Source organism: Cryptotermes secundus, unplaced genomic scaffold, assembly GCF_002891405.2.
Source record: "Cryptotermes secundus unplaced genomic scaffold, Csec_1.0 scaffold857, whole genome shotgun sequence".
NCBI classification, from domain to species: domain Eukaryota; kingdom Metazoa; phylum Arthropoda; class Insecta; order Blattodea; family Kalotermitidae; genus Cryptotermes; species Cryptotermes secundus.
In genome coordinates this window covers 303,268-316,018 of record NW_019734325.1, presented here as the reverse complement: position 1 = coordinate 316,018, position 12,751 = coordinate 303,268, and the positions used below count along the sequence as shown (strand labels likewise).

Below are 12,751 nucleotides of genomic sequence, written 5' to 3'. Positions count from 1 at the left end.
TTTCTCCTTCAAATAAAAATATCCTCTTCTATCCCCAAGGTCATCCAGCATCTTCTTATGTCTTCTTCCTCGTCTTCTAGTCACTTCTATCCGCCCCTCCAGTTTAATCTCGCATACATGGTATCTCTGTTTTTGGAAAGAGACTATCCAGGAAAAGTGATGTGGTAGTTTTTCCATTTGCTTTCCACATCGCAGTACAACAGCCGTGGTCACGCCTGTTGCTATACGAACTTGAACCATCTTGAGCATCATTTGCTCTGTGCTTCAAGTCGCTGCTTCCGGCATCAGTTTTTGGTTTTTGGTGTCTCTCTTTCTCTTACTGTATCTCCCAAAATGCATACAGTGTGATCCAGCAACTATGTAACACTCACTCTATCTAGCACCAAGGCCTAGAATATTTGTAGCTTTACCTCCAGGCCCCTTATGTGCCTTCATGGTGTTTTGCTTAAGCCATACATTGTTACCTGAACAGTTGCTTTTGGGAACCAGGCAATGGCCACAAATAGAATTTCTCTTGGGTTTAGAGTTCCTCCCATGGTTGCAAAACAGCTTGCCAGGAGCCGCAACTAGAAAAGAAATTACGCTTTATTACTTAACTTGTGAAGTTTCTATGTACATAGTGTCTGAACATGTTGCTGTTGCTCCAAAGAAGGTGTTTTCCGTCTTACTTCTGGAGATGGAGAATAACTAGCATAAGTATGCTGTAATGAAAAATAAAAATGAATTTTGCTCTTTTCTACATACTTTGCAGTCCTGTCTCAATATGACTATCCTAATCACTTAAGATTCCAATATAGAAGTCTGATTTGCTGAAATGCATCTTTTCATATGGATGAAAATATTAAACTCTTTGGCCCAAGTTCATGTATGCTTGAGCCCAGGTGCATCTGTTCATGATAATGTGTTCCTGACATTGGTTACTCTTGAGCTAGATGGCATAAACAGTAGAAAATTTACATATTGGAGACTAATAAATAAGATGACTGAGTGCTGGTAGGGCACAGAGGAATACTTTCTTAAAGGTAGAAGTTTGCTAGAAGGCGTACATATTCCATCATTTTTAATGTACAGTGTTAACTATTTTATTTGCTTACATTTGTTTATTTTAGGTACATAAGAAAAGCCAATACACTCTTTCTCAAGAGAAATGTTTTCTTATATTTCATTAAATGTTCAATTTGAGCTTCATATAAAGTAAGGGTTTATATTAGACCAACAGAAACTGAAACTGATTTTGCAAAAACAAATCTCAGTTGAAGGTCTGGATTACTTAATTTAGCAAAAGCCATCAAGTAGTTCCAGATAAAATGTGAAAGATCACACAGTTGCTTCCTCACTCATACATAGTTATTGTGTATTATTTATTACTGTATTAACACAGAAAATATCCATCTTCAAGAACAGTCTTGCAAAACTCATCACTCCAACGCAGTTAGTACTATACTGACCATGAGACCCACAGCCAGGATGCAGAGACCATATAAAACTGTGTTTTCTTCCAGCTGTGAAAGATCTATTTCTGTGCCAATAAGTCCAAATAGAACTGGCTGGAACACCTTCCAGATGTCACCGTATATGTCTGCTACAGGATTCTGCCAAAGAAAATCATTTACTTAACAAAAATCATTCAGCATATAGTCCCCTTCATTCTCCATTTCTTACAGCTAAAAATATTTTCCTTTCCCTAAGAAAATTGTAGCTTATATCATAGTGTGTGTGTCTTTGTGTGCAGGTGTTTATTCCGATATGTGTGGGCATGTATACATGTGAGTGTCCCTCCATTCCAATGATACCTGTTGCCTTATTTCCATGAAACTTTGTCAGAGTCATACAATCTACAGTCTTCCTAATTATCTACGTAAAAATATCAACATAGCAATCATGCAAACTAGTAAGCTAGGAATAACAATACCGCCATTCCATATTTGATCATATAATTTTTAACAGGTTGTTGGAAACATGCAGTTATCATTATGGACCATTCTGTGCAAAACAGAAACTAAGAACATGAAAATTGAATTTCGATGCTCATAACATGTGCAGAAATTCCATTAAATATTTATCTAGAGAACAACGAATTTGAACACTGAATTAAAATAAAACAAGTCATGATGTACATAATCATCATTTTATAAAATGATAAATAAGAAATCAAAAAAAGAAAAACCTGGAGGAGGGGGGCAGGTTCAATGGAACAAATTTAACATTTATGGGCCATAGCTGAGACCCCATAAACTGACGACAGAAAAAATTAAACAGAAGTAATTTTATACTGAGGTGCCATGGCTGAGGTCAAATGAGCTGATCAGTGTGTGTTAAATTGTGTTCAGCTACACATGTAGTAAACTCCCAGTTACCTGGCAGGCATGCAGAATGCAATGCACTAGTTACATGAATCTGCTCGTTTCATAAAAAAAAACTTACAGAAGCCCAATACAAAGCCAAAACAACATGCTTCAACTTTCTTTCTTGCATGGGAGCCTTCTTAGGTGACAGTAGATTTATGGCTGAGACTTCAGTTGCTTATACTGTAACATGATAAGTAGATTTATGGCTGAGACTTCAGTTGCTTATACTGTAACATGATAACAAATTCAACGAGCCTCACTGTAACAGCACCTGCATGAGGAAGAATGACGTGTAGCACTGCTACTGGCAACTGAAGAACTACTACATGGCAGATGAATGTATGCATATCACATATTTGATTTTCAATAACTTTATAAAAATTGTGAATTTTCTTTGAAATTTTTCCAACTTCAAAGAGAATTCTTGATGCTTGGCTACTGGATAACTGGGTGCTTACTGTACTATTGCACCTAAGTACTATATGTGAAATTCTGTATGGTTACAAGTTTTGACAGAAGATTTTCCTTAAGTAATTGACAATTTTCCAGCTGTTCAGAAATTTTGTGCTTTTTTTGAAAACCCAAGATTCATCAGTGCCAAAATTTAAAAAATTGCCAGGCTTATTTCAGTCAGCCCAATCCAGTTCACATCAATCAAAACAACCTAAATTATAAATATATCTAAAAATGTTGTATCTACAGAGTTATTTTTAAAGTTTTGTTGGTTAATAGGTCTACACTTCTCTGGTGAATGATTGAAGTAAATGATGAGGGAGTAAAGTGGGGCAATCATGTACAGATATTAAAATAAAAATAAAAAATATGTACGAAGGGGGACCCAAAAATAACCAGAAACGACCTGTTGCGCGCGCATGCTTTGTAGTTACGAGTTGTGCTCCTAGGTGGTGTTAGCTGGGGGTCTCCCGCGACTGTTAGTGANCTCATGTGCAAACCTTCGGTTAAAATTCGCTGGACCGTGCTCCATGAGATGTTCATTTCCTCAGAAAGTTGGTCAATGGTCTTTCGACGATCTTCATCAATTTCACGCACACTCTTTGTTCCTTCTGGTCGGCCATCTCACTAATCGCCAAAGGGTTGAAACAGGAACGCACACAACAGAGCACCACAGACAAACCACTTAACTCAGACTGACGCCAGCTCACTAACAGTCGCAGGAGACCCCCAGCTAACACCACCTAGCAGCACAACTCGTAACTACAAAGCATGTGCGCGCAACAGGTCGTTTCCGGTTATTTTTGGGTCCCCCCTCGTACAGATATTGTATTCAGGACTCTTAGTGGGGGTCAGCACTTCATATGTGCAAAATATTGCATCTACTAAACTCACAAAATTGCTACTCCAGCCTTGTAGCTTCCAGCCAGAGCAAGCTACAAAGGCAGCTATGATGCAGCCAAGAGGACCAGCTCCAGAGTAACCAACGAGACTGCTACCCAGGACAGCAAACAGACCACCCCCTCCTATCAGGAAGGTTCGCTCCCCAACCACCCACAACTGAAACAAAAACCATTATCACTGTGAAGACAATGGCAAGACAACTTTGGTCACCTAGAAAAAGAACCATGAAAATAGGGTTGCATTAATATGTTTCCACAACAGTAAACTATAGTTAAAATTCTTCTACTCTATAGTATTTGTGCTTAGATAGCACAGTGTATGATACTTTTAAATATTTTAAAGGTTTTGTTCTTTGTGACAAAGAAAGATTAAAATGTATTGCACCTCTCCACACATTGTCACATCTAAATGCTGGCATCTAGTGAGAACAAGGCACCAGTACATCACTTAATGTATTAACAGACGTACTGACAGAACCAAAACTACATTTACTTTATTGGAATCTGCTGACAAATACCAGCAATGAAAAACTGAATGAAATGTTGACAGACTGTATGAAACTGTAAATAAAATTATAGCAATCTTAAAATTAAAATTCATCACAAGGTTTATATCTTGTTGGAGGCCTGTTATCATGCATGTTGCCATATGTGATGAATATCTGGAACACTGGCAGAAACGAAGGACTGCCTATCAAAAAATTAAGTCACATTCACTGATGTATAATATACAAAAATCAAAACACCTGAACTGGGAAATGAGACATTACTGTTAGTTAACACACTGACATTAGGCTCATCAGGAATACTTACATCATCTTTATGAGGAAAGAACATCAACAGAATTCCCCATCCTACTCCGAAACTCAGCCCAATGGCCACCTCTATTGGGCCATGTACCAACTGCTGCATCAAGTCACCACCTACAGCATCATCACAAGAACCAGCAGATGTTGCATAACGTTTTCTTTAATGTCCATAATGTTTCTAACCAATCTAACATACAAGTAAGTACTACGCCCTAAAATAAACATAAAAGTAAATTTATTCTTACCTTTAGAGAAAATGAGCCCAAGAACTACTCCAAAGCCTGAGATGGCTGCAATATCATCAATGCTTGATGCAGCTATAACTAGGGTTGAAATTCCTTTGTCTTCACCATAACCCTTCTCTTGAAGCCCAAGCAATGAGGGTACTACAACAGCAGGGGACACTGCTCCCAGCACAAAACTATAAACATATTTTGCAGAATAATACTGCATGCTAAAATGTAATAATTTAAATACAGATCCAAGGAGGAAACATCTGAATTGCAGAAGTGTTTTGAAAAAATATGTGTATGCAATTGGTGCAGTGTAATATGTTACTTTAATATGCTGAGGAGTTATCTGCCCTACAGTCTACCCTTCAAGCTGGAGGGATACCCCTTGTCAGCTATCCATGACTGCTGATTCCATATATTCACAGGTACTCTCCAAATCTATGTAATGTCTCCTCCACTGCAATTGAAGGATGCACATGCTATGGTGGCAAGGAATTCCCTTTAGATAAGGCTGAGGACTGAATTCAAATGGTTCAGGACAGGACCCAGTGGCAGACTCTAGTGAACACATTAATGACCCTTTGGGTTCCAAAAAAAATGAGGACATTTCTTAATTAACTGAGCAACTATTATCTTTTCTGGATTGACATTGCTTTATGGAGTTAGTTGGGCATATTTTGTCTGTTGTCTGTCTGTTTACTGATCACTACATGAACCCTCCATATCTGGAAGGAACGTAAAGTGTGTTGCTGCTTCATTTGTCTGGAAGGGAGAATTCTGACGTGGAACCTTCTGGGAAAGTGGCCACTTGAAAAAGGAGAATTTTAGAGGCTGCTCACAGGGTCCTCCAAGCTATGTAGATAAAAGTGTTTGGGGCCAAATGAAAGGTAGCCCCTGGTCCTCCAGGTGTAAGGTTAATACCCTCACTTCAGAAAACAATGTATGTTACAAAACCTTACAATGACTGCCAGATATAATCCAGAGAATCGACTAAGGTTATAAGAACAATGAGTTATATCTTGCTACATGGAATGTGCTCAATTTATTCAAGATATGAACATTAAGATAATTAAAATCGGAATTGGAGAAACAGAGTATTTCTATAGCAGCAAATCAGGAAATTAGATAAAATGATGTGGGAATAATGGACACATGCACTTTAACTATGCTATATAGTGGAAGTACACATAATATATTTAGCATGGGGACCTTAAAATTAAATCAATAAAGAAAGCAAGATGATAATTACTTGGAACTCAAATATACAGAGTGGGGTGCAGAAACTTCCTTTTTTTGTGAAGATGCATTGTGAAGGGAGGGGAGGTCGCAGAAAAGTGGGGATAGGCTCAGTGAACACAGCAGTCACAGAAGTTTCTGTCTAATTCCCCTCAGTAAAGCGGCCTCCGTAGTCTAGAGGTAACGTTCCCACCTCATGACTCGTACGCAGGTTCAAACCCAGCGGAGGTCGTCGAATTTTTAAGGGCGGAAAAATTCAGGGAACAGGTCCTCCGGGAGGGACTTTAAGCTGTATGTCCCATGTCGTAGCTTTACGGCACGTAAAAGAACCTCATATCTCCAAAGGAGGTCACTGAGCTAAATTCAAGGACGTTTCCCGCCCAACAAGTAGTCTCTAACACCTCTGATAGATGGGGGAAGCATTATAGATACCGCCAAGCTAGTGGAGGCCGAACTCACTGGCTTGGTCGGGACTGATGGTACGCACCAATATCGGTAGGATATAGAGACTGGTAGAATATCATAGAGGGAAGCACAATGGACCAATACTGGTCTAAGTGCATGGGGAAACCCACCCTTTCCAATAACTAACTAACTAATACCCCTCAGTAGGAAATATGAGGTGGACGAGTGAGCAGTGTGCGTTTGCTGTTGAAGCCTATTACGTGGTGGTGCAGCATGCGTTCCGTACTCACTTCGGAATTAAGCCCAGAGGTTCGGTTCCCACCCGGAAATCGATTGTTTTGTGGGTAGAGATTTTTGGGACAACCGGGAGTGTGATGTAAAAATCATCAGGACGACAACAGACCGTTATGACGCCAGAAAAAGTGGAGGCAGTTCGACAGTCGATTTTGAGATCTCCAAGACGCTCCGCTCGCAAACATGCAGTCGCCCTAGACATATCCAATCATTCAATGTGCCAAATTCTTCATAAACATCTTCATTTCCATCCCTATAAGATGGTTGCTGTGCAAGAATTGTCACCACGTGATTTTCAGAACCGAATAACGGCGTGCGAAACGTTATTGGAAACTTTACCCCCTGACACACTTGTTTTCTTTTAGTGATGAGGCACATTTTCACCTATCTGGATATGTCAACAAGCAGAATATGTGCTGTTGGAGTGGTAACAATCCCAAAGAGCTCCATGAGAGGCCACTTCACAGTGATAAGGTGACAGTATGGTGTGCGTTGTTGAGAGTTGGAGTTATTGGCCCTTATTTTTTTGAAGAAGACAATCATGCAGTTACTGTCAATTCACAGCGGTATGTGGACATGATTAAAAACTTTTTCGAACCAGCTCTTGGAGAAATGCATCTAGGAAATGTCTCATTCCAACAGGATGGTGCCACGGCCCACACAGCCCGAGTTTCGATGACAGTTTTGAGGGCGAAGTTCCCTGGACGGCTCATCTTGCTTCGAGGTGACATCCCGTGGGCAGCGCACTCACCTGATCTAAAGTCCTGTGTTTTTTTTATGGGGATACCTCAAGGCAGAGGTTTTTAAACATCGCCCCACAAACCTGCTTCAGCTGAAGAATGTTATTCGGCAGGAAGTAGCCCAAATTCTGGTGCACATGTTGAAACATGCAGAGGGGAACTTCAGAAAACGGTTGCATCAGTGCATAGAGAATGGTGGCCGCCACCTTCAAGATATTTTGTTTAAAACTACATTATTTAAAACTTTAAAGTATGTTCTTTCATTATCTAAACATAAATCCATAATGTGCGTATATTAACCATCTTTTAGTGCATACAATCTCACTCATCACTTCACACTACATGTTTCGGCATCATTCTGCCATTCTCAGGTGTATTAATCATGTTAAACTACTGCACTGCTTGCCATCAAGTTTCCATTTATAAAATGATATAAAATGTGTGTTCATTTTGTTCATTAATAAAATTTATATATTAAAATTTGTTAAGATCTATCATCTTACATGTCGTATATCAAACTCATGTGTAATGCCAATCATCCGCTATGGGAGTCGTTCTTCTTATGTTTTAATTGTGTATATACTGCTTCTTATGATATATCTTTCTTGTGTGGCTGCATACGTTGTACAACAGCTAAACATAAATTTTGTCTATCAGTAATAATTTTTCTTTTATTTGCCTTAAAAAAAGGAAGTTTCTGTGCCCCACCCTGTACAATTCTTTATTAAGATGAAAACTGCTGCAGGTAATATATGTTAAGTACAGAACTGTAAGCAGAACAGCAAATATTAAAAATAATATAGCATATAGACCCATTGCTCGGAAACGACCATGAGATAAGCATATATACAATATGCGCCAAAAATTCAGTACTTAAACTCACGCATCTCGAATGCGCATATGCATTTGTTCATGGGGCATAGCTCCAGCCGCACGTGTTCCCAGTAGTGAAAAGGAAGTTGTGTTGTGCAGTTGTTTTTGGAAATGGGTCTCTTGACAGAGGAAAAAGTATTCATAGTTAAGTATTATTTCCGTTCATACAGAAGTGGTCGCCAGACAACTCACTTCCTTGGTTTTGAGCGGCCAGATATTATCGTTCAGAAACCACTACATAGTACACGTGTGACGATATGGTGTGTTGTCTCAGCACACAGTATATTAGGCCCCTATTTCATTGAGGATGAGGAAGGCAATGCTCTTACCGTCACCCAGGAATGCTACAGGGACATGGCGATGGGACCATTTCTTCAGGATTTGAGAAGTTTCTGTCATGCAAGGGGCCTTCACATGAATAGACAGTGGTATCAACAGGACATCTTTTCATTTCAGTACTGTAATTTTTGGTGCATACTGTACAAGAGCCATTACTGCGTAACAGCTTTGCAAACAACATGTTCCCAAGGAGATAAGTAAGATAGGTATGAACTGCTTTGCAAAGCCTGTATTGATAGAGGACTTGTATATAGTGCAAAAGGAAGAATTTTCAACTTGTTATATGTATGATGCACACATTTGACAAAAAAGAAAAAGTAAGGCTATCCCTGTAACAGGCCATGAAGTCCCATAGGGTTGTGAGATGTTGAGGGTCCCACACTATCTAGACAATTGGCTCAAAGATGGCGGTAAGGTTATCAGCCTTACGTGCTGGCCACGCTTTACTCCCCAGGAAAATTATTTAATTAATTCATGGTACTCATTACTGTTAGAGGCTGAGTAACCCCATGGCCCAGTGCGGCTGGAAGGATTATGTCAACTGAAAAAAATCCAAAGACCTCATCGGGACTTGAACCTGCGACCTTCTGGCTTGTAGCATAGCCCCTCAAGGCCAAGCATATTCATAAGAGACAAACCCATCCTCTCATCAGACCGGATGTCACATAAGGAGTATGACCACAAGGTTTCAGTTGACAAGCAAAATATCATGAGCCTCAAGGGGCTTGGTGCCAAATTGATTTGATTGGCTGTAAACCACCAGTCATAAAGTAACTTTGACTGCAGTTCAGCATGAGCCAGTAACGATGTTAGCAGAGGACCCTGTTGGGATCCATTAGTAAGAAATGACTAGTGAAGACACAGAAGACTTTATGTACGATGCAGATACAGTGATCTTTAGAGTCTGTAAACCAGTGAGGCTGTTACTGTTACTTGTAGCTATGATCTGTAAGTGGTCAATAAATCCAATTACCAATCCAAACCCCATCGAGAGTCACACTCTGTCACATGACAAATGGTGTCAAAAGTGGTTGGACTGGAAACTGCACCAGATTGCTTTATCGCCATACTATGGAGATGGAACAAATGATGGCATGACTGATGGATGAAATAAGAACCAACCAAACCAAGGCAGACACCAACCAAGAAAAGATAACAGCCAAATTAAAAGCCCATCACAGAAGGATGGTGACCAGGATCGACTACCCTTACTCACGCATGGAGCTGGGCCCTTCTTGAGAAGCTGCCAATTCTGCAGCTACTCAAGAATTCCCCAGCATTTTATGGAACCTGGAGGTTCATCATGTTCACAAGAGCCCTCCAATGGTCCCTATCCTGAGCCAGATCAATCCAATCCATACCATCCCATCCTATCTCTCTAAGATCCATTTTAATATTGTCCACCCACCTATGCCATGGTCTTCCCAGTGGTCTCTTTCCTTCTGGCTTTCCCACCAATATCCTATATGCATTCCTCTTCTTCCCCATTCGTGCTACATACCCTGCCCACCTCTCCTCCTTGACTTGAACATTCTAATTATACTTGGAGAAGAGTATAAGTTATGAAGCTCCTCATTATGCAGTTTTCTCCAACCTCCTGTCACTTCAGCTCTCTTCAGTCCAAATATTCTCCTTGTTCTCAAAAACCCTCAATCTATGTTCCCTCCTTAATGTCAAAGACCAAGTTTCACACCCATACACCAGGATGGACTACCAGCTAGAGAAAATGGGGGGCCTGTCTAGAAAGACACAGGCCATGGATTTGGAGGCAAATCAGGAAGAAATAGAGTCCAAGTTGTAGCATCAGGGAGTCCTTAATAAAGAAGCTGCAGTGGAGATTTTTGGAGCACAGGAGGACTAATTGGAGGACCAGTGACAGGCCATGATATACCAGAACCCACAGAAAAGGCAGACCAGGGGCGATTTTGCAACAGGAATCTCTGGAGGACTAACAGTCGAGAAGAGATGATGGGAGGGCCCAGAATGCAAAAATGGCATAAGGAACTGAGGCCTAAAAGAGCAATTACGTCTGGGAGGCATGAGAACACTCAGTAAGACCTACAGGCAGACCATAGGGCTGGAGGTCGCAAAGAAAATAGTCAGGACTTTCATTAGACTGCAGAATATGAGAGTCGGGACATTGTGGAGAGGTCGGTCCCTTCTGAAATGCAAGAAGAGACTGCACAGAGTAAGAGTCAGATACACAGGATCATCGACCACTCTCGGATCTTTTGCCTGCACTGAGGGGAAATTGAGAATGATGGTAGTACACGTAGACCGACTGTCACCTTGTGAGGGAGCCGCTTGGGAGGAGCAGCATTAAGGAGGCAGCAGCTTGAGTAGTTGGAGAGTAATCACCATGAGGAACAAGCCACAGGGAAGGAAAGCGAGACCAAGATGTTATAAGCAGGACAAGTGGGAGCTGCAGTTAGTCAGTCACTGAGATAAGAGTAGAAGGTTGGTGTGAGATGACCACCAGCCTGGGACTTAGTCAACTGGGGCAACGAGTAAGCAACGAGTAAGTTGTGGGATATTTGCCAGCCAGTAAGGACATTAGCAGAACTCATTGTTAGATCTGTTATCAGTAAATGACTGGTGAAGACAGAGAAGACTTTAAGTGTGCTGCAGTTACAGTGATCTTTGGAGTGTGTAAACTGGTGAGGCTGTTACAGTTGTTGTTACGATGTGTAAGTGGACAATAAATTGAACCACCAATCCAAGCCCCTCCATAATCATTCTAACACCTGACAATAGATAAAACAATGTAAGATTTGAGGCTTTCACGGCGGTGACTATGAAGAAAGCAGTCTTTTGGGATTTGGCACCGTGTATAAGTGGTGTTAACCGACGTTTCGGAGGAACGTATCGCCTCTTGTACCGGTTCTCACCGTCTCTTCACTTGCAGAATTCTTATATTTTCTTCTACCCTGAAGATGGAGGCGATACGTTCCTCCGAAACGTCGGTTAACACCACTTATACACGGTGCCAAATCCCAAAAGACTGCTTTCTTCAGATAAAACAATGTTAAAACCAGTTGCAGGGTATGGACATGAAAAATGGTCCATGACTTAAAAGAAAGATATGATGTTAATTATATGGGAAGGACAGTTCTGAGGAAGGTGTACAGACCAGTAACTGAGGAAGGGGTCTGGAAAATCAGAACTAACAAAGAACTGAGGGAATTATCGAAACTCCTCATTTGGTAGAATATATAAGGCGAAGATTGGAGTGGATGGGATATATACTCAGAATGGATTCAACAATAGTAGCTAAAAAACATTTCTAAAGATTGTGCCATAAAATAGAAGAGAAGCAGAAAGGTCCAGATTGAGATGATTGCAAGATGTGAAGAATGATTTACACATGGGTGGTAAGTCCATAGGGGCTACTGGAACTCAGCCCCACTTCATTTTTGAAGACTAAAAAGCAAAGAAAGTTGATTTTAGAAAAGCAGGTTGTATCTTGCATTTATCATTTACATAGAGAACGAAGGCAGTTCAACAGATAAGATCCACTCTTGAAATATACAGCTTGCTTTAATACATGTGATAATGCAATGCAAGAAAATATTCCATTAAGCTTGGTTGCTGGGGCTGTGTGAAACAAGACCCTCGGTACTAATTGTGCTTGCATAAAACCACGTCACCATAACCTACCAGCCAAGACAGGGCAATACATTTGTTCAGGGAGAATGGTTATCATGTAAAATATCTTACTGGGACTACCAGACACTAGCCCTAGATATAACAACAAAATAAGGCAATTTCACAGAAGGCTGACAATAAGAGACTGGGTGTTACTCTAATGCTAAATTCTGCATGATCCTTTAGTCTCGTGTAGTATGTTCTGCCAGCCAGATTCTGCTATACAGGGGCAAGAACTTAGATCAGAGACATGTCCCAATATACACAAGAATATTCTTTGTATCAAATAGATTCAGTTGTACTCAGTGGCAGCAGCAATGGATGTTGTTAAATACAGTGGAACCTCGCTTAAGGAGCACCTCTCATAACGAGTAATTTGCATAACGAGCAACACAAATTGTAAGGAAATGACTCGCTTAACGAGCAACGTTTCGCACAACGAGTGACAAGAGGGGAAGTCCTGGATTGTGCGCT

General features: G+C 40.6%; 1 protein-coding gene across 1 annotated transcript in view; it reads right to left on the bottom strand.

Annotated features, from left to right (window-relative positions):
• The window catches only part of LOC111868675 (sodium/hydrogen exchanger 9B2), a 46,672-nt gene that overhangs the window by 13,427 nt on the left and 20,494 nt on the right, over positions 1-12,751 (bottom strand). Inside the window, exons 6-10 of the mRNA XM_023859550.2 lie at positions 4,758-4,933; positions 4,517-4,626; positions 3,696-3,860; positions 1,449-1,592; positions 465-566 (exon numbers count right to left, since the gene is read on the bottom strand). Of these exons, the coding sequence (XP_023715318.1) occupies positions 465-566; positions 1,449-1,592; positions 3,696-3,860; positions 4,517-4,626; positions 4,758-4,933 (697 nt within the window). The remainder of the gene's footprint in view (positions 1-464; positions 567-1,448; positions 1,593-3,695; positions 3,861-4,516; positions 4,627-4,757; positions 4,934-12,751) is intronic.